The sequence below is a fragment of the Falco biarmicus genome, chromosome 12 (genome assembly GCF_023638135.1).
Source record: "Falco biarmicus isolate bFalBia1 chromosome 12, bFalBia1.pri, whole genome shotgun sequence".
Classification (NCBI taxonomy): domain Eukaryota; kingdom Metazoa; phylum Chordata; class Aves; order Falconiformes; family Falconidae; genus Falco; species Falco biarmicus.
The window spans coordinates 663,238-683,426 of record NC_079299.1 but is presented as its reverse complement, the minus strand read 5'-3'; the positions used below and the strand labels follow the sequence as shown (position 1 = coordinate 683,426).

The following is a 20,189-nucleotide window of genomic DNA, read 5'->3' as shown; positions in this document are numbered from 1 at the left end:
AGTCTTCCCTTTCCCCTTTTCTTCTTCTTCTTTTCCTGGTGTTGCTTGTTTGCAGAATAGTGCATGGGAGAGCTGTTCTAGGGAGAGTCTGAATTCCCAAGACCAACTGGTCAGGTAGGAACCCATTTTAGCCTGAAAAGGAGGATTCAGTATAAAATTGAGTCAGTTTGGGGATGTGGGTCATCAAGATGTAAGTCAGTTCATATTTTTCAAAAATTATAGTAAGCAGAAACGTTGTTGGCCTAAACGTGCATACAGTTCTCAAAGATAATACATTAAAAATGTAAATGTTTTTTCTTTCTGTAAAATGTTGTGATCCAGAAACAAAAATGTAATGGAGGAAACTGATTTAAAAAAATAAAGTCTCAGGAATATACTCTAAATCACAAAAGGCAGTACCAAATTAGCAGGGGTGTATCTTCAGTCACAATCAAGTGTATTGGACACTACAACTTCTGTTTTGCTGAAATGATTGATTTAGGTGGCCTAGTTCTCCCTGTCAGAGGATTGGTTTTAATGTTCTTGTCTGTAGTTCTACAGCAATAAAAAGCACATGGTGTCCTGCCTATTGCAATTGTTTAGAACAATAAAAGCAAGTAAAAATTGGAGTATTTTACCCTTTTTACCACACAGTAGCTCTCATTGCCAGTAGAAGAGTCATTGTTTTGGTTGTTGCCTCAATATCTATCTCCTGGTGCTTTGAAAGGCAAAACAAAGCAAAGTGTGTCTGTAAGTAAGCCAGGCTGGTCTGTGAGAATCTGTACAGACTTAAAGGAGTCAGGTCTGAGATGAGTGTGGACCTGCACTGCCCTGTCCACCCTGCCTGAGACCTGTGCAGGCTGCCAGTTTGATGAAGCACGTGGGTATCATAATCTCTTGAAGCAGCATAACTTGTTCTTGCTGAGGTTATCCAGATATATCTGTGACTTTGCAGCCACAAATCTGGTGGTCCATATTGGGACCCATAGCAGGAAGATGCTGAGGCAGTAGGGCAGTTGAGGCTTGCTGGCCGGTCCCTTCTGGGTTATGCCCAGGCCAGGACATGTGCTACATCCAGACAATGTCTCAAGGAATTCCCTCAGAAAACCAAAACACTGTGTTTTGAAATCAACACTTGAACTTGCAATGATTTTGCAGGTAGTATGAAACCAGTGGCACCCAGTACTCATGGCCACCCACAGGATATGTGCTTGATATGTGAGAAAAAGGACCAAGGAAGAGTGTGCAAGCTGCCCTGTTATATACTGAACAGGGTAATTTCCTGATCTCTGAATATCTTTTCCTGAAATACGGTGGTTTGTGACATTCCTTGATGGTTTCAGCATGGTCTTGCACACCCAGTCCTGAAACTGGACAATGTCCTTAAGTTTGTGCCAGAGCCATGAATGATCTGCGGCCTTATAACCTTGCTGCTTATCTAACCAGTTATAGGTGGATACTAGGGTGGATGAGTGGGTGGGCAGGCTGGCTGGTTGGTTGGTTTATTAGGTTTAGTATTTTTAGGATTGCTCTTCCAAAGGGAGCAAGGGATAGCCAAGGCCTCTGTCCCTCCAGTTCTGGTTGCCAGCAGCTCTGTTATCTCCTTGTGGTAGGAGAGAAAGTGTGGGTGCCCTGCAGTGGGATGCTGCTGGGCCCTGGAGGGCAGGCTCTTGATGCTTTTACTGAAAGGCCTGTGATGGAGCTCCATATTCCACAGCTATATGTATTGCTCTGGTCAAAGCTCTGGTTTTCTAGTGAGAAAGCTGCTGCTTTGTCTCCTGCTGCCCTCCAGGTCTCTATTCTGTCACGTCTTGCTGTCCCAAACAGTTTTTGATGCCCTAGGTCTGTTGTGTGCATGATGAGAGCAATAGCAGGGTCTCAGGGTTATTGCAGGCAAAAGCAATTACTGATTACTGTATACATTCATGTTCTTTTTTTATCTTAAAACTGGGAAGTATCAAACAATAAGCTTCGGGTTAAAAACTAATTAAAATCACCATTGTTCAAGTGCTACAAAGAAATGCAGGGCAAAGCTATGCAATGATACTCGCCCATTTCCCTGCTTAGAAACCCCACCAGGAACCAAATGTTCATCATTGTGGTGCGCATCAACCTTTACTCTGTTATCAGTGGTCTGCTATTAGAGGAATGCATGCATCATACCTCCCCTTTTGCTAATACAGAGAGCACACCATCACAAATCCATTACAGGTCAGGATCTGAAACCAGTCTCCATTCCGTCTTTTTTTTTTTTTTTTTTTTTTTTTAAAGGTAGGTTCTGCCTAGTGCCATGTGATGAAATGTAGGTGTTGGAGCAGCACTTTTGTACCACAGAGAAGGAACCTAGAGGACTAGCAGAATGTTGCAGGGTGGTTGGTTGGTTCTAACACCATGCCAGAAATTGTCCAGCCTTATTTCTTTTTTTTATTATAAAATTGCTTTAATGTTTCAATGGAGTTTTTCCATAAGCATCTTTATGCTTCTGACTATTAAAATCAGGGTTTGTCCATGTTGAAGTAGCATTAGTTTAGCTGTTTCAGGGTAAGAAATGCTAATAGGTAACTGCAGTGGTGATTGTGTAAAAGCATTTATGGAGCGAAGTTGGTGTAGTGAGCATAAGCATGCTGCCAGTGAACCTGTGAAATCATGTGGTCATGTGTGCTACCCATGGTTTAGTTCAGGGATAGTGGCAGCTGTAGTGGTGTTACATGCACATGGTGATAGGATAAACTGCAGTTTGTCACACTCTTACTTGTGCCCTGTGTCAGTTTGGGGTTTCGAGGATCCCTGACACTGATTTCCACTCAAGGCTGTTTCACAGGCAGTTTTATTGTTGAATGTCATTACTCTCTTGAGCTATGAGACTGGGAAGTAGAAACAAAATCAGTCTGCAAAACTCCCTGCCTGATGCCACTTACGGTTACAAGCCCTTGATCAGAAACCATTTTTCTAAAAATTGTGATCACAGAGTTGTTATCTTACATTCCATTCTGTATGTTGCTGTTTCGTTTCAGGGAAGGATCATGTTTGCAGATTTATTGGCTGTGGAAGGAATGAAAAATTTAATTATGTGGTCATGCAGCTTCAGGTGAGTTCTGTACTTCCCCTCTCCCCCCCTCCCATGGAGATGGCATAACAGGGAAGGATTTACAGTGAGAGAATAAGGCCAAGCATTGGTGTAGAGACTTTGTTGTACATAGAAAGTGGGTGGAGTGGGAAACTGTGAGAAGGGTGATGTTGCTCTGATATCCCTTGGGATAGCTCCAGTTATCAAGAGGAGCAAAGATACTCAGTAGCTCTGCTTTTCTGTTTAAGATAGCTTTCTGTCAATTTGTTGGGAAAAGCACTCAATTCGGAGCTTGCAGGAGCTACCCACAGTATTGTGCAGCAGTGCCACCTGTTTGAAATATCTCCTGCTGAGCTGGTGATGCAACATTCGAAATACATGTCTTGTATCAGAGCTCAGAGTGCAGTGGGAGCCAGGGGTCACACCAGCAGCACAGTCTTCTTTATGAAAGGAAGTGATCTCTGGCTCCCCCATCTCTACCAAGCTCAGCCGTAGCTTGGCTTCAGCTTTGAAAGTGTTTTCTCCTGTTTGAACACTGCTGATATTAAGTCAATATGAGTAAATACTTGGGTAGCCAGCACATGGTGACTGTCCAGCTAGACAGCCAGCTACTCCTATCAGGGTTAGCCAGCTGAGGTCTTGCATTGGTGTCTACACAAGCCACAATAACAGCAGGAGCTGCAGGGATCTCTGCATGGTTTAGCATGAAACCAAGAAAACATAAGTAGGTAGATGTTCAGAGCCCAAAAATGGTGGTACTGTCATGAAAACAGCTTTCTTTTTCCTGAAAGCAGCTTTCTTTTACAGCATACAGTCACAGGAGAAAGAGTTGGAGGGGAACAAGTGGGAAGAGATGTCAGAGTCAAAAACACATAGAAGAAAGGCCTTTAAGGAGAGGGAGTTTGTCCCTGGCTTGAGAGGAATACTTTCAAAATAAAGGTGCTTCTTTCTGACACAGTTGCCTTGGAAGCTGACCTGTTTCAGCACCTGACATAAGAGTTGACAGGGAGAATTGTCCTATCTCTCTCACAGCTTGTATGATCAGGGCTTTGCTGTGCAAAGCTCTGTATGATTGTACAATACAAGCCTACCCTTGCCCTGATGAGCTTACAGCCCATGTCATGTTTCTTTATATATCATTCGGGTGATAGGACATGCTGAAGAAAAGCAAGAAGGTTGAAGTACTGAGTAATGAGAAGTAAGCTGCTGCATAAACTGGAAGGAAGATCACAATACTTTAAAATAAACTTCTGATTCTTTTGAAGCGATAGTTCTACTTGGAAGGCAGATGTATAAAACCAGTAAATTCCTGGTGCTTGGGTTTGCCTTTCACACACCGTTGGCATCCCTTCTGCTGTTATGGGTAGGAAAAAAACATTTGCTCTCTAACCAGCTCTGGCTATTGACGCTGCTGCAGTGTGGGTGTGAATATGAGTCTTGAAAGGGCTAATCTGGAGCTCATGGAACAAGGCTCCTAAATCACCAGTCCTGTCCTTAACAAACCTGATGAAGATGACTATACCTTGGAAAAAGCTCTGCACAAAATCTCTTACTTTCTAGCCTGTTCTTGACTATGTAGCTGAGCACGTAGAGTAGGCAGAGCTAAAAATCATTTCATTATTTGCAAATGAAGACTTAGACACTTAAAGCATTAGTTTTGCACCTTTACTCTTCAGGCTAAAATTTTCCTTCAACTTCAAGGTCTGCTGAGACATGTTTTTTTATGTGTCCCTCTGACTTGTGTAATGCAATCCTTCCTTCCTTTTCAGTCACTGGGACTGAGGCTTCCACTCTAACCTTTGCAACTCATTGCATCTGCTCTGTGTCTTAGCCAGCCTGATGGTGTTTATTTGGAAAATAATGCTCTTTTTTTGTGTGTGTGTCTTTTCCTGGGGGCAGTGTTGGCTATTCACATGTCTTGGGTTGTTTCTGGAGAGCAGGTGTCCTGAGGCAGTATCCCAGACCAGCTGGGGAAAATTATGGCACAGTGTGCAGCTCTGAAAAAAATCTGCCTTTCCCTGTTACCATTGGGTAAGAGAGTTGGTGTCCAAGGAACCACTTTACAGTGGAAAGAAAGATCTGCCGTCTATTCAGTAACTTGGATCTTTCAGGATAGCGATGACAAATCTGTACTGCTTCTAAGTAAGCTGTCACAGAAATAAAAAAAAGATAAGCACTAGAGAAGTAGCTTAGTCTTATTTTGTTCATGCTAAGGAGAAGACCTTGGCCAGTTGCTGTGGCTTGGCTGTGTCTGTATTAGCTGACCTGTGTCGAGTGTGGTTGTTCAAGGGACCAGAGTCCTGAAGTGAAGCTTGGGTCAAACTGATTCGAGAGATTAGTCACACGCTAAAAGAGCCAGTTCAGTTGACCCTTTAATGTCTGTAAATAACTTGAGAACTAGAAACGGATGGATGAATAGATGGCATTTCACTGGTTTGGAGAGCAATCTGTGTTTTCTCATCAAATGTTTGGAATCTTTCATATATCTTCTGTTGTGAATTTTGTTTGACTTGTATTATAAGCATGTATGTCTTTGCAGAAGCAGCATCAAGAGATTCTATAGTATATTGATAATCAGCATGCCCCTATAACTTTTCTTCTTGATGCATGTTCTCTGAAACAGTGGACTCTTATTCTTAATGTTATCAGTTGATAAATGCATTAGTTCTGTGCATTAAGGGGTACTCTGCCATGGCTTATACTCATTTTAACACCTTTCCCTTTACAAATCTAACAAATCTAAAGAGGTGTAGGCAAAACTGAGATGGCAGGGATCAAAGAACACTTGTGATTCTTCTGTTGTTTAGTCTGTCTTCTTCCCCTCCCACCCCCCCGCCTCCCCAAACTGTCTTTTTTTCATGCCTAGCTGGTAGATTTCCTCCACCCCACCCCACCCCCCCCCAATGTCATTACCTGGAAGTAAATTACCAATTTTTGTAATAAGTATTTTTTAAGTCAGTGGAAAAATCCTCCTCTCCTGATTTTGGGTATAATTTTCTTGATAATCAGCTTTCCCCATTGTGGCATTGTCACAGCAATGCTGATTTGAGCTTGAGCCAGACAGTTGTGTGCTAGAGAGTTTCTGATGAAACTTCTATGAGGTGTAATAGATAGTGAGTTCATGATCTGCTTATCATATTTGTACTCCTTTAATCTTTAGAACTGCTTTAATCTTTAGACAGCTCAGAGAACAATCAAAAGTTGTTCTTAGATCAGCTTTTATATAGTCAGGGCTTAGCAGTAAGGAGATGCTGGGCTCACACAGTCTGAGGCACTGCTGTCTGTGCCGAACCTATTTCCCAAACAGTTCATCAGCTGACTTCCCAAGATAATGCTCTGGTATGTTCTTATCAGCAAGTACATAACTTAAAAGTTAAAATGAAGTATTGTAGGATCTTATACAAGAAATAAAGCAGACATAAGGTGAGCACCTGCCTGATTAGCCTTTCTTCATTTTTTGGGAATGCACGTTAGAACTTGCAGCTGTGAAATGCTGTGCTTTTGTGTGATGGTTTAAGCATTTTATTGATTGTTTCAGGGCCGAAATCTTGCAGATCTCAGAAGGAGTCAGCCTCGAGGGACTTTCACGCTGAGCACAACGCTAAGATTAGGCAAACAGATCCTGGAATCAATAGAAGCCATTCATTCTGTGGGATTTCTGCATCGTGACATCAAGCCTGTATGTTGTTTTGGAAATTTTCCTTTTCGTTTTATGTCTGTCTGGTCTACTTGGGTCAATAAAGACAATCTGAATATGGGTAGATTGCAGTGGAGGCATTTAGGCCTCCTTGCCCACTCCTACTCTCTGACACATTGGCTATTTTCTGTAAGTACAGAACAGTAGTATAGTTTTGTCATTCCTGTAAGTGCACAGCAAACTAGGTTTTATCGGCAGAGGCTGCTCCATGGTGGGTTAGTAGCTGTCAATCATACTTGTACCAGTCAAGATCCCATGATGAAGCAATCTGATTTTGAACAATCTTTTGGATTTCAACCAATTATTACTATAAAAGGGGTTCAGAAGGGATGTCTTTCTCTATGACCCATCACTTGAATAAATGCCATTTCATGTATTTGACTTAGCTAAATAATACTCTTGATCTTTTCTGAGCAATTGACAAAAAAAATGGAGCACAGTTTCCAGTGTCAGAAACATAGTCACAGTGTTGGTCACCTGTTTCGGTGAGGCACAATAATTCCACGCCTCACTGTAGGAGTCAGTCTTTTTCCTGCAGCTCTTCACTGCTTGGCCTGAACACTTGCTGCTACACCATCCCTGAGACCATCTTCCTTCCAGAAAAATCATTTGCTGCTTTTAAAATCAGCTGGTTTTGGCTGATCAGATTCAGCTGAAAATCAGTCAGTGATGTGACTGGCCACAAATCCTTCAGCAACCATCCATTATGGTAAAGGATATAACTTTAAGATAGGGGTTAAAAACAAGCTGCTCCATTTGCTTGTTGTGAGTTTATTTACTAAGAACCGAACCCAGTGTTTTTCAGATGTCTGAATGTTCAGATAAAATTAGGTAACACAATACAGTGGTTGGAGATTCTGGGAGTTAGGGCAGAATAATGTGCACTAGCAGCTGAGCCACAAACAGAAGAATTTGTCTACAATAACTACAGCCTGTTACGCAAGTGATGGAGCTCTCACTGCAGAGCTAGTGGTGTTAAACTTAGCTCTTTCTCATATCAGCTGAAATTTAGCTAAGCTAATGTGAATTTTAGTTATTTTGAGACCACAGTCACTTATCTGCAAAGTGAACTTCTTGACATGGCAGTGATTCTCTAATCATGATGTTTAAGATGCATCTGAAAATTCTTCTCTTTGACTTATGTTTCTGCCAGGGGCATATGGGGCTACATGACAAAGTTTTGTTAAGAAATGGCCACTCTTATCCAACTTGCTGGTATCAAATTGATTTTTTTCTTTCTATCTTTGTCTAGTCCAATTTTGCCATGGGCCGCTTACCTTCAACATACAGGAAGTGCTACATGTTAGATTTTGGTCTGGCCCGTCAGTATACCAACACTACCGGTGAAGTCCGGCCAGTAAGTAAATTTTAAGTGATTTTTTTTTCCACTTCTGCCACTGCTTAGGCATGGAAAGATTTTGTGATTGGTTTGTGTTTGTTGTACTTGGTCATTATATTGGACTACATTTTCTGCAAGGTGAGAGGCAGCAGGTGACTTCAACTGAGTTGGGAATCTAAGAAGGGGTGCTCGTTTTGTCTTACAAAATATGTGGCTCCTCCCCACCCCCCCCACCCCCGCCCTCCTCCCTTTAGGATAATCATGTTTTCCACAGGTTTGGAATACTTATTGAGTACATTATGGTCAAGCAAAGAGGGTGAGCCCAGTGCTGACCATGTGATTTCTGTAGTCCCAGAGGGCTGGTCTAGTTCAGTTCTCTGCAATCTGGGGAACCAGGTTGGTGCGTTCTTAAAGCTTTTTATGAAAAAACTGCTAGAACTTAGAGGCTGACCTGATCTCTAAGGCCAAGCTTACTGTGAACTGCAGCCTGTAATGCTGTTCTCAGCCTTGCCTCGCTTAGTTTTGTGTATATTGCCCTCTGTCCAAATTTCTTAGCAGGAGTATTAGAGGGAAGGTAAGGGCAGGGGGCATAACTTACACCATGTGGTATGTATGTTATCTTCAGTGCTTTTACCAGTCCTGTGTTATCTGGGGTCACTCATAAGGATACGTTAAGTTTCAGATGGTCTAGTATTAGTCAGGCATTCCTAGATTTATTTTCCAATGCAGTGCAAGCAGGGTGGGCTCAGACAGTCTCTCTGTTTCTCATCCTAGGCTTATACCTTTTGGTCTGCACATCTTTTCCATCTGCAAGATAATTGTTGTTCTGGAAAATGTTGACAATGTGAGAGCTAAATTCGGAGACTCTGTAGTGCAGGATATGGTTGGGGAGTGGGAAGAAAACAAAGACCAGTGAGCAGATTTTGTGTCTTTAGTAGATGAACACAGCTGGGGGATTCTATTTTTTTCTTCTTTTTTTGTAAGTCTTTTCAGTTGGACATTGCAAACCTTTTCTTTTTAGTTGTAGATGGGAGCAGCTGCAAAGGTTGTGTCTGCACCTTATTCTTAAAAAGACACACACTATGTGCTGCTGATCTTCCTTGTCAATGCTGTTTAGTTTGGGGATAACCCTTCTCCATATTGCCCTTTTCAAAATGCAGCCACACTCCTTTCCTCTTTCTGCAATCAGAATTCAAGCCCATTATGGATTGAAACTGGCATTTGGTTTTCTGCAAAATCTCTTCGTTGCTTCAGTGAAGCAACTATGTTTTATGTCTGTCTTTCAAGTCCCATTGTTTGAACACTGTTCTTTCTTTACAATTGAAGAAACTAATTACTCCAGATGTCTCTTCTTTTGGATCCTCTCTTTTCTTCCTTTCTCCCACTAAGGTAAAGTTACTTTACTTTTGTTTTGCTACATCCTTAGAGAATACTCCCAGGCCCTGTTTTTGGAAACAACATTAGTATTTTTCAGGGCAAAAGATTCTTCAGCTGTGTCTCGCAAGCTGTGTCCTGCTTGGGTTGGTGTGGGTGAGGTGGGGCTTTATTAGGATGCAGGACTCTGAGAAGGTTGGTCTTAATTCTGATTATTCTGGTGGCTGGTTGCTTGCTTGCCACAGATGGGTCTTATAGAAGGGCTAATGACACATAATCTTTTCCTGAAAAAAGACAGCAGGATCCCCAGAGGGATGGGAGCATAGTGTGCTGAAAATGGTGAAAAGTCTCAGTTTGTTTGGGATGTGGGGGGATCGTATGGGGTAGAGTCTCATATACCTAATGTACCTATTCTCCCATGCTGCACCTCAGGTGGTGAGGCATTTTGACAGAAGTGATACAATAAAAAATACAGAAATATTTACTTCAACCCATTTTAGCATTGTTATAGTCACTGGGTTGTTTGATCCTTTTGTGTCCCTGCTCTCTGATACCACTCTTGAGTCCCACTTACCAGACTGAGACATTTGCCTGAAGAAACATGGTGTGACTGCTGCCCAAATAATGCACTGAGGATTAGGAAGGAGATGGGGTTGAAGGGCAGTATGAAGACAATTGAAATGAGATTTTTTGGTGGGTTTTTTTTTCCTTTTTTTAATTAAGAACTTTCTTTTGTTTTGCCAAAGAGATTATTTCAAGCCAATAAGGTACATTCTTCTTTCTCCATTCTCCTTCAGTTCCTTTATCCATGAAGAATACAATTCCCAGATTTATAACATGATCATCCTGAGCCTAGGTTTTTTGTGATTTGGTTCTGAGGTACAATACACAAGATAGATGGGGGAAGGACCTCACTTTCTCTTTTTCTGCAAGCATGTCTGCATTTTGCTTTTAATTGTATTCATTTATTAACAGACTTTTTCTGCTCAAGTAGGTTCCCTGCAGTTTCCTACGGTTTCAGAAGCATTGTCATAATTTATGAATGATACGTTAAAAAGTATTAGCTGATTTTCACATTCTCCGAAATTCATAATCTTAGTCCTGCTTGTCAGCTTTTCAGAAAGACTCTGAATGACTTGCTGGTAGTACAGATAATGGGCCTGGCTGTTAGGATGATGTGGTTTTGTTATGGATTTTTAACTTACCTTTTGCCTTTTTGTTTTTGGTCACTTTTTAAAAAGGGAAAAGCCAGTGATTCTGTGGAGCAAAAAACCTCTAGAAATCTGTGTTGGCACTGACTTTACATATTTACTTTTTAATGTGCAATTCACTGATGTCAAACAGTACTAATTTTTTTATATGAAAAGGCAGATAGCATAGACTATCACTAAAAAAGGTCTCACTTTGATTTCCTAGAGATTGAACAAAGCTCTGAGGTGGGGTCATTTCTACCCTCCATGATCTTCATTGAGCATTAGTTCTTTCATCCTCAGCTGTTCCCACTCTGGCTTTCCAGACTCCTGAATTTCAAGGGCTACCTCAGTAGCTTTTACCTAGGGAGCTGTTAATTTGCTAAGATTCTGATGAGTCATGCATATTTGGTTTGTATGTTTTTGCACCTTGATTGCTTGGCATTTGTTAAGTTGTGGGCCACTTGGCTTAGCTATATCCAAATTTATTCTGAATGTGAATTTATTCTGTGCTTCTAGGGAAACAAAACTGATCTACCTTATGTGGGATGCTAATATTAGCACAAATGTTACTCTTTGGAGAAAAGCTGTTGTCATGCAGATTTGCTTCCACAGGAATGGTCTCACCCCTCTACCTCTTGCCCCTTGTCAGATGTTAAAAAATCTCCTGGATAACAATCTGTAGGAACTCAGCTTGCACTATAAAGACAGAAGATGGCTGGAGCCAGAAGATGTGTAAGGAAGCATCAGCAACAATTTTCCCCTCTGTTACCAATCAGGGGAACTCAGCTGTTCTCAACAGTCTCATTGCTTCCTATTTCTCCAAGGGCTGTAGAAGTCAGTCTTTGACAGTTACTCCTTTGGACAGGTAGAGCAGATGTGCATCAGTTACGTAACCATTTGGTGTCTGCTGTGTGTTGCAAACTGCTTAGGGCCTGGCTGAAGGCTGTTACTTTGGCTACCATCAGCATTTCTGGCGTTTGGATCAGAACCAACATCTAGCTAGCAGGAGGGACTCGGGCTATTATGATAAACAGGACAGGCTGCTAGTGCAAAAAATTTACTCTTTCCAGAGGGTTTTGTTTCCAAACACTTTTGAAGACAGGGAAATGAAGGAAAAGACAGGCAGCTGACAAAACTGCTAGAGGAGATGCTGATTCTTGTACTGCTCCTCCCTGCCCTTCCAAGCCTCACTCTCCTTTTTGAAAGGTGTCAAATACCAGTTAAGATCTGTGATCTGTACTCAGCAGAGTGTGTTTGACCTGGGATTTCCCCTTTCTCAAGGGAGCAGTGTCAGTGATAATTCATAAAGTGTTCCTTGTCCATTACCCTTAATAACATCTGTTTGTGCTCAATACTTACACCTTTATGGAAACAGAGTGGAAAAATTAGTCACAGTAAACAGGGCCATCTCCAGGGCTGACAGACTCCTGAGGTCCATTTTCTAGGGAGTATGTCTTAATTTTGTGCAAGGGTGTAAAGCTTCAATGAAAGACATTACAATACACCTGTTTCTGTTCTGCCTGTGGCTTAAATACATGATGTTTGTGGTACTCTGCTGTCAGGAGAGATAGAAGACGAGGTTATTGAACCTAAGACTTCCAGACTTTGGGCAAATGATCTAATCCTGGAGAGAAGAAACTCTGCTCCTGTTCCTTGTTGTCCTTTTGTCCTTTTCACACACACACCCCCATGTCTGTGTGTGACTCTGAACCTTCATGTCTTGTTTTTCTGGTTCTGCTCAATGCTCAGTGCTCACCAGAAAACTCCTGGGTTGCTTCACCCCACCATATTGCCTCTCTGGGCAGATGCAGGAGTTATTCAAGCCTGCTGTGTTGCAAGCCTTCCTTCAGTTGTCTAAAGAAGGATTCATCTACTTTCCCTTCTTGATCAGGTAGTCAGTAGCAGGTGCTTACCTGTGTTAGTTGGTGCTGATCACTTACACATCAGTAGTGACTGTCTCATCACCTGCTCCAAGGAAAGCTTCATACATTCAAGCCACTCCTGTGCAAATGCACCTTCTTGCCTTCTCAGTCCTTTCCATTCATTGCAGCACTCAAGACATGTGAGCTGTCCCACCAAGTCTTTGTAATCCCAGTGAGATAATAGTTTTGTAATCACACATGGACCACTAATTACTCCTGTTTGTTTCATGTGTATATATGTTTGTGGACAGGGACTTGAGGTGGGCTGCCAGCTGTGCTGCTTTCTCAGGGGAGGCATGAGAGCTTCTATCATCATCTCCCGGGGCACCTCCTCACAGCCTCTGTTTTTCCATTTCTCTTCAGATTCTGTTGTACCTGCTTGAAGCCCTTCTCACTAGGTTAGCAAGCCTAGATGCAAAGCTATCACAAAAGTTGGTCTTGCCACTCTGTCACACGGGTCCCTTCTTTCACCAACAGTCCTTTTTCCTCAAGAGAGACACATGGCTGTAGAAGCCAAAGCCTTGTCTTTCATAGCTAGGTGCTGAATTATAGGATGCATGCACTTCTACCTAAGTCTTTCCCACTCATTGGCAGGATTTAGGAGGACAGCACGTGGGCCCCCATGCCCACACATCAGTCACAATTAGTATACTCAAAGTCATCCCTTGGAAAACAGGTGCTTTTGGTGCTCCCATGAATGAGCAGCAATGACAAATAGTCAGAGGGCCACACAAACCTTGGCAATCTGTCCTTATCATCCCATATGTAGGCCCTCAACAAGCCACAAAGCTCTTGAGACATCAAGTCAGGCCATTAGATGGGGCTTCCATTTCCTGCAGGAAGAAGTCTTCAGTGACCATCATTCACCTTTTGCTTCTTGGTAGGGATTTTTGATTCAGGCTCAGCTGGCTCTCCTGGCAGGTCTTGTTCCTCCTCACCAGTTCCCAGGTTACTAAATCAATTCTGCAACTGCAGGTCTGCATGTGGAGCTGGAGCCTTCCTTCTGCTGCTAGCTTCCCTCCTCTTCAGATTCTCCATCTGTTGCTCCTTTAAGCACAACTACTAGTTGTCCCTTTTTACTTGTATAACAAGGGTTATGATTTTCAGAGGCTCTGCAGAGATTCTGTTGATCTCTTGTTCACCCTCCCTGATGCTACACAGTCTGCTCACCTTCTTTCCCACCTCACCACAGTTCCTTCACCTGGCAACTTTGCACCTCAACCAAAGTACTTCTAGAAATGAGGCCACTGCAGAGGCAGCAGGTGCTCTCTGCAGCCCATTGTGGATGACCACATTCTTTCTTTGGGGCTTTTTCTGGGCTGAGGTCTCCAGTGTGCTAAACATAGTTGCATCAGCCCATGCTGGGGACCAGGCCCTGTGGCCCAACACCACCACCATTGCAGACTCCATCAGGTCCACACTGTCTGGAGCGAAGTTTCTGGGCCCCTTTGTAGCCTTGTTTTGCTTGCTGCTGTCACAACTGCTATGGCTCTGTTAGTTGCCTCTTTACTGTGCTGCTTATAAATACCATAAATAGAGGGGGAAACGAAATCAAAATTTTCATGCTTTTCGTGCCAAAGTTTTTGTTAAACATCAAGAATATCACAGTTAAACTTTGATCTAAAGGAAATCAAATTCTGAAGTTGGCTGATCTCAAAACTTTCTTGTCTCACTGTATGATAAATAATGTAACAGGAGAGGGGAAATTGAAAACATAACTTTGACCAGGTTGCATCATGAAGCTCTTGTGTGCAGGTCTTTGAGTTTGTTGCCTCTTTAAAGGACAACCGTAATTGCTACCTCTCAAATGAGAGAGAAACATTGTCATTTGCGCTATAATTTCTTGAAGTGTGGACTTTCTCAAGAGCTGATGTTTTTTAAAACTTAGATGTACTGTATGAACTAGGTTTCCCTTGTCTATATACACAAATCATGCAGAGAACACTTATGGTGATATGCTGCTTTCCCTTAGAAAAGCTGTGTAGACTTTTCCTCATTACATCCCAGCTAACCACATTTCTACTGATCTTGTTCTTTAGGAGACTTTCAAGTATTCATTCTGGTACATGGGGTCTGAACCAACATTATACCTTTTAAAAATTAGTATTGCACATGCCCAATTAAACAGAATGCAAAGGGACTGCATCTGCCCAACTACGTGTACCCTACCTGTAGGATATCCAGAAGCACCTTCTGGAGGGCTGGAGGCAGGTTACTAGCTGAGACGCATCGAGCCAGTGATGCAGTTGTTATAGTCCACATGGAACAGGATGATGAAAGCTACAAAATCTTTTTTAGTGCCTTTATACAAATCTAGATGAGATAACAGTTGATGGTGCGTAAGATACCACCCATCCAGTTTCAGAGAAGGTATTGCAGAGCTAGACAGTATTCAGAAGACAGTAATGACAAACTCGCATGAAGAGGGATCGAAAAGCTTGTGATTATAACTTGAACAAGAAAGTGAGTAAAAGGAATTTCATAAAGTCTGTAAAATACTGTAAAGTCTTGAGAGGCGAATGAGAGAGCCTCTGTTCTCTTTGGTTAATGTAGGAACAAGATATTCAGTGAAGCAGGTGATAAATTTAGACAAATAAAGGGATGCATTTATTCCTGAGGCACCACTTGCTGCCACAGGTAGTCAATGCATTGGGAAGAGTAATAGAGCACGTGTGTGCAGGTCAGAGACTGGTCTAAATAGCAGTGATGGGACAGAGTGTGCTGTGGGAAAAGTAAGGGGCAGCTATAGAAAATGGGGGGGGGGGGGGCTATAAACTGGCAGGTGAAATTCTGTGTAAATAAAAGGTGATGCTCATGGTGTGAGAGAGCAGTTCTGATTTCACATATGTGATAGTGGCTTCTGAGCTGGCACAGGTATCACTGATAAGTGAGAATGATGTTATGGAATAACTTCATGAAAACACGGGTTTGATACTCAACAGCTTTCAAGAAGGTGCTCAAACGTTAAAATTCACCAGGACAAATCAGAGATCACTGCTGTGACCCTTGACGAGATGGTGGATATTCAGAGTTCTCACAGCATACCTGAGAGAAAACTTTAGACTCATCTGAGGTGGACTGAGTATCTGTTGGCCTCGTCCTTACAAAAGAGGCTTTCTCCTTGTGTTGGTCACAATGTGATGCTAGCAGCAGTTATGGATGCAGGCCATCTTTGCCATCTACTGTTAAAAGAGCTGGCTTTAGCATGCTTTGCTTTTTAGCTGCTTTCCTCAGACATTTTTGCAGTGGCCTCACTTTGTGGTTGCCTGCAGACAAAGTAGCCCAGCAGCTGGGAAGTGGGTAAATATAAAATCTGTTTAGAAACATTTTAAAAAGACCTAAAAGAAAGAACTGGTGTTCTCTTCCATATCAGAGGTATTCCTGCAGAACATTTGCTCCCCATTTTTGCCTCGTTGGAGAAGAAAATTGGGAAATATGAGTAGTTTGGGGGCAGTGCTATCATAGACCACCCTGACCTTTGTCCAGACTACTGATATATAGAAAGCAGTTTTTCCTTCCCTTAATACCTAAAGCAATCCCATTGCCTCATCTAAGGCTACTGTCCTTGTTTTTCAAGCTTATGTTCTGCATCCTCCCACATTCCACAACACCTGGGATCTCCTCATGGGATCTTCCCAGTATTTGTGCTGGTTTGTACCTTTAGCGGCAAGGAAGCATAGTTTTTTATATGGTTATACTAATGCATTATTTACTTTGTTATCAGCATGAGGGTTCCCATCCAAGTGAGTTTGAAGTGAGCAGTAGTTCAAGCCATGTGTTTCTCAGTCCTGGAAAGCTCGGAGATCTGCTTAAGAAGAGATGACTCGTGGAGAGTATCTGTTAGATCAGCTCTAGTTAGTAAGTACTTTCAGATACAGAGGGTACTGTTCTGAGAAAAAAGTCTAGTTTTCTATTCGTAATTCCACCGCCCCCACCCCCACCCCGCCCCCCCCCAGAAAAAAAAAAAAAGTAGTCCATTTTGGGGTGAATCCCAAAACTTTCCATTACAAATTTGGTATTACAGGATGGAGAGAGCTTTTTTAGGGATTTAAATGTTGTTTCCTCTAGATGCAACTTTCTGCCATAGTTCAGATAGAGACACGAGCAGTTTTATTCACTGTGATGTCCTGGTTGTACAACCCACCTGTGCAGCAGTATAAGCAGTCAGTGCTGATGCACTTCTTAGGACAACAGAGGTAAGCAACTGGGGAATGAATGAATGAATGAATGAAAAGTTGATTTGGTTTGTTTTTTTTTAATTTGAGAAAGTATCTTCTATGGAAACCACACAAGTCAAAATTTGCATCTTGCATTAACTTTTATAGAAGAGAGCAGGACTAGCAGAATGTGTTCAATATGGAGAAGTAAGACTTGAGAAGAAAATTTAAACTTGGAAGGGAAAATAGACATAAATGTTGTTATACAGATAATACGATGAACAACATATGCTTGTTTAGTGGAAGTGTTCTGAGTCATGAAGGTCGTCTGTGCTAATGTAGGTCAGGTTTTGGGCAATAACTCCTTAATCATTACTGGTCTTTGTTCAGGTCTGCTAGTTTTGTCACTGATGTGCAGTATAGAAAGCATTATACTTTTCCTCTGTCTTTGACACCCAGCCTTCAGAAATATATTCACTGTGGCTCCGCAGTTATTAATTGAAAGCGGTTGAGGGTGTAGCAGCACGGTCTTAATTATTTATTTGAAAATATAGGAGAGGCTATGTTTTTCCTGGAGTCTACCCCCCGTTGCAGGATCTGACGCTGGGCTGTTATGCTCAGCAAGCATTTTTTTAGCTTAGTCAGCTGCAGCCCATTGATTAGATCTCGATCTCCTCGTGGCTCAGACTGCACTGCAGTAGTTTGCAGTGCATTGCTGAAGATACTGCACATGTGCGAGGGTGGCTCTGTGAGCCAGTGGGCAGAAAGCTGATGTTGTAGGCAGGACAGTGCATAGCCTGTTTAGACGAGCATGATGAAGGCTGCAGAAATGTGTCAGCTAAAGGAAAAAAAGTATTTATTTTCCAAATGTGCATAGTGGTAAAAATAAACTTTGCTGCAGTGAACAAGGTATGAGAAGAGTATGGTACTTTTTTCCACTAAAGTAGGTTTTTTCCCCCCCAGTGGAAAATGAGCTATAAAATAACACAAAGGGTATTAACTCCTACATCCCAAGACCCCAAATATTCCAACAGAGCAGCCCAGTAGCTTTTATGCTTACTTTGCACTTGAAATGTATGTAAAGCTGTAATGTTATCTAGGAGATAAACATTTTGCAGGAAAATAAACAGATTTGTGGAGCTGTAGTACTCAGAGTACTACATTAGCTTAGGAAGGGATATAATTTTTGTCTTGAACTTCGTATTGTAAAAAGGTCATCAGGTAAAAGGCTGAAAGCACAGCATAGCCACATTGGTTCACACAGAGATGTGGGAAAGGGGAGAAAAAAAAAGGACCTATGTCTTTAAAAATATTGCACATTTGATATATTTATAGAAATGCCATTTCTGTGGGCATGGGTTAGTTATAAAGCAGATCACTGTGAAAATTATGTAAAGGTTCTCATTGATACTTCCATTGTTGGAGTAGCAAATTCGGACTTGAGAAAAGAGTTCTTGTTCTGGTTTAAAACATTACAACTACAGAAAGCTAGTGCAGTTGAAATTAAGTGTATGAAAAGCAGACTAGCTGATGGATTTGAAAAATCTAATAGCAAGCAGGGGCTCTCGTATCTTGTATAACTAGCTGCTTCTCTCTTTTCCTCCCCTGGAAGCCCTGGTTCAGTGAGGGTGACCTCAAATCATCTACATCAGGTGTTGATGGTTTTATTTATGTAGCAACTCTCTGGCTAGAGCTCTTATGCTACAGGAGTGGGGCAAAAGGAAGGACAACTCAGGCTCAAATCCCATATATGTTTGCAGGGAACCAAGCTCCCGTTATCCGTTTCTGAGTGCCTTTATTGCCAAGCTGCAGGGGGGGTACAGCACTTCTGAATGTGTCGTTCCTTCTGGTTGATGCTGTTCTACTTGAAGCTCTGATTCTTCTTCCCACTGGACTACAGAGAGAGGAACAGAAAGCTGTTACTGTGTCTGGTGGTAAAGGAAACAGGGGCTTCACTCCCTGGGTGAGTGAACGTTGAGTTGGGTTGCAGGTCAAATCTCCCCTCCAGCAGGTAAGTGCATTTGCTGCAGGTTACACAGTGCCTATCATACCCTTTCTCTCTCTTGATAATAAATATTCAGTTATTCTATGCAAAAGGAATCCTTTCCAACATGGATGTTCTTAGACCTGCATCTCAAAGCACGCTGTGGCTTAGGGGGGAGGGTGTACTCTGGAAGGAGGGAGATGTGGTTTTCATGTCTGACCAAGGGTTGGAGAGATTTGAGCTTAGCTCTGCTGCATCTTAGTGCTTGTCATGACTGTCTTTTGTCTTCTTCCTTCTGGTAGAAAAGGACCATCTTCTCCATCTGATTCCAGGAAGGCATTGTGATCTGTAAATCTCAAATAAGAATGACTAATACTCCAAAATGCTCTCCAAAACATTTCCTTTTCAGTGGTTCCCCTGCTCTGTATTACAGTGCATGACAAACTTCTCTTCCTCACTTAGTGCTCCCTGTGCTTTTCATGGGAGTGTTCTGTGCTACTTATTCCCCTGGGGGACCATGCATGTAAGAAGCAAGTGCAGCTCTGAGGCCAAAATTCTCTTGTTAAAAATTGAATGATAATTGAGTAATAGGATTACACCTGGAATAAGCTTATGATTAAAAAAATGCTCATTCTTAGCCCTGTTTCTGATGTGAGAAAGGCATCCTTATCTTCAGCACAAGTTCTGGCTCAGGAATCACATGATAAGATGGTTGGCGCATGCTATTCAGAAAGACAAGATTATTCCCTTTGTCTTTGCTGATGTTAAAGTCCATTGGAAACTTTGAATTCTCCTAAAGTAAAAAAGGAAAGATGGCATTTTAATTCATCTCCTTTGGGCCTTTTGCTTTGGAAGGAATAGTAGGAGACTATTAAGCAACTTTGTTAAAAGTGCAAAAACTGTGGAATTCTTAGAACTTGCACATTTTTAGAGAAGACAAATACTGACACTCAAATAAGAAACTCCGTTGGGTTGATTGCTTTGGATTAGTTGATTTCTGTTGGACTAAGTATCTCCCAGCCAAGGTCTATTCTCATTTTACTGAACTGAGTTTTAAGGTTATATGTTAGATTATAATATGAGCTCTTGCCTCTGATCAGGGTGTCCCTCATGTTTCTGTACTGTGCAGTTCATATCTTAAGATACAGTGACTGCTCGCGTGGCCTGGAAGCAGCACTGACCTTCATTCTGCTCTCTTTCAAACCACCATGCAGCACCCCACCAGACAGCGGAGACCCCGCTATTTCTAGGTGGAGCACTGCAGCAATCATCAGGGAAGGGGAAGATGCCTGAAGCTGGCAGCTGTGAAGCATGTAAAGTTGGCAAGCCAGTGACTGTATGGAGATTGCTGGTGAGAAAGCAAGGTGCTGGTTGCATAAAAAGCCAAATATCTTGGGTGGGAACCCATGACAATTCAAACGGGGAAGGGGACAGCTCTGTTGGGATTTAGAAACTTACACGCTAACTTTGGAACTCG

General features: G+C 42.1%; 1 protein-coding gene across 7 annotated transcripts in view; it reads left to right on the top strand.

Annotated features, from left to right (window-relative positions):
- TTBK1 (tau tubulin kinase 1) overlaps positions 1 to 20,189 on the top strand; it is a 122,961-nt gene that overhangs the window by 38,980 nt on the left and 63,792 nt on the right. For 5 of the 7 annotated variants that reach the window (XM_056356925.1, XM_056356924.1, XM_056356926.1 and 2 more), the window contains 3 exons: positions 2,994 to 3,067; positions 6,585 to 6,725; positions 7,996 to 8,100. In XM_056356925.1, coding sequence (XP_056212900.1) covers positions 2,994 to 3,067; positions 6,585 to 6,725; positions 7,996 to 8,100 — 320 coding nt within the window. Of the gene's footprint in view, positions 1 to 2,993; positions 3,068 to 6,584; positions 6,726 to 7,995; positions 8,101 to 16,786; positions 20,077 to 20,189 lie in introns of those variants that run through there. The other 2 variants (XM_056356929.1, XM_056356928.1) reach the window with 2 other exon arrangements.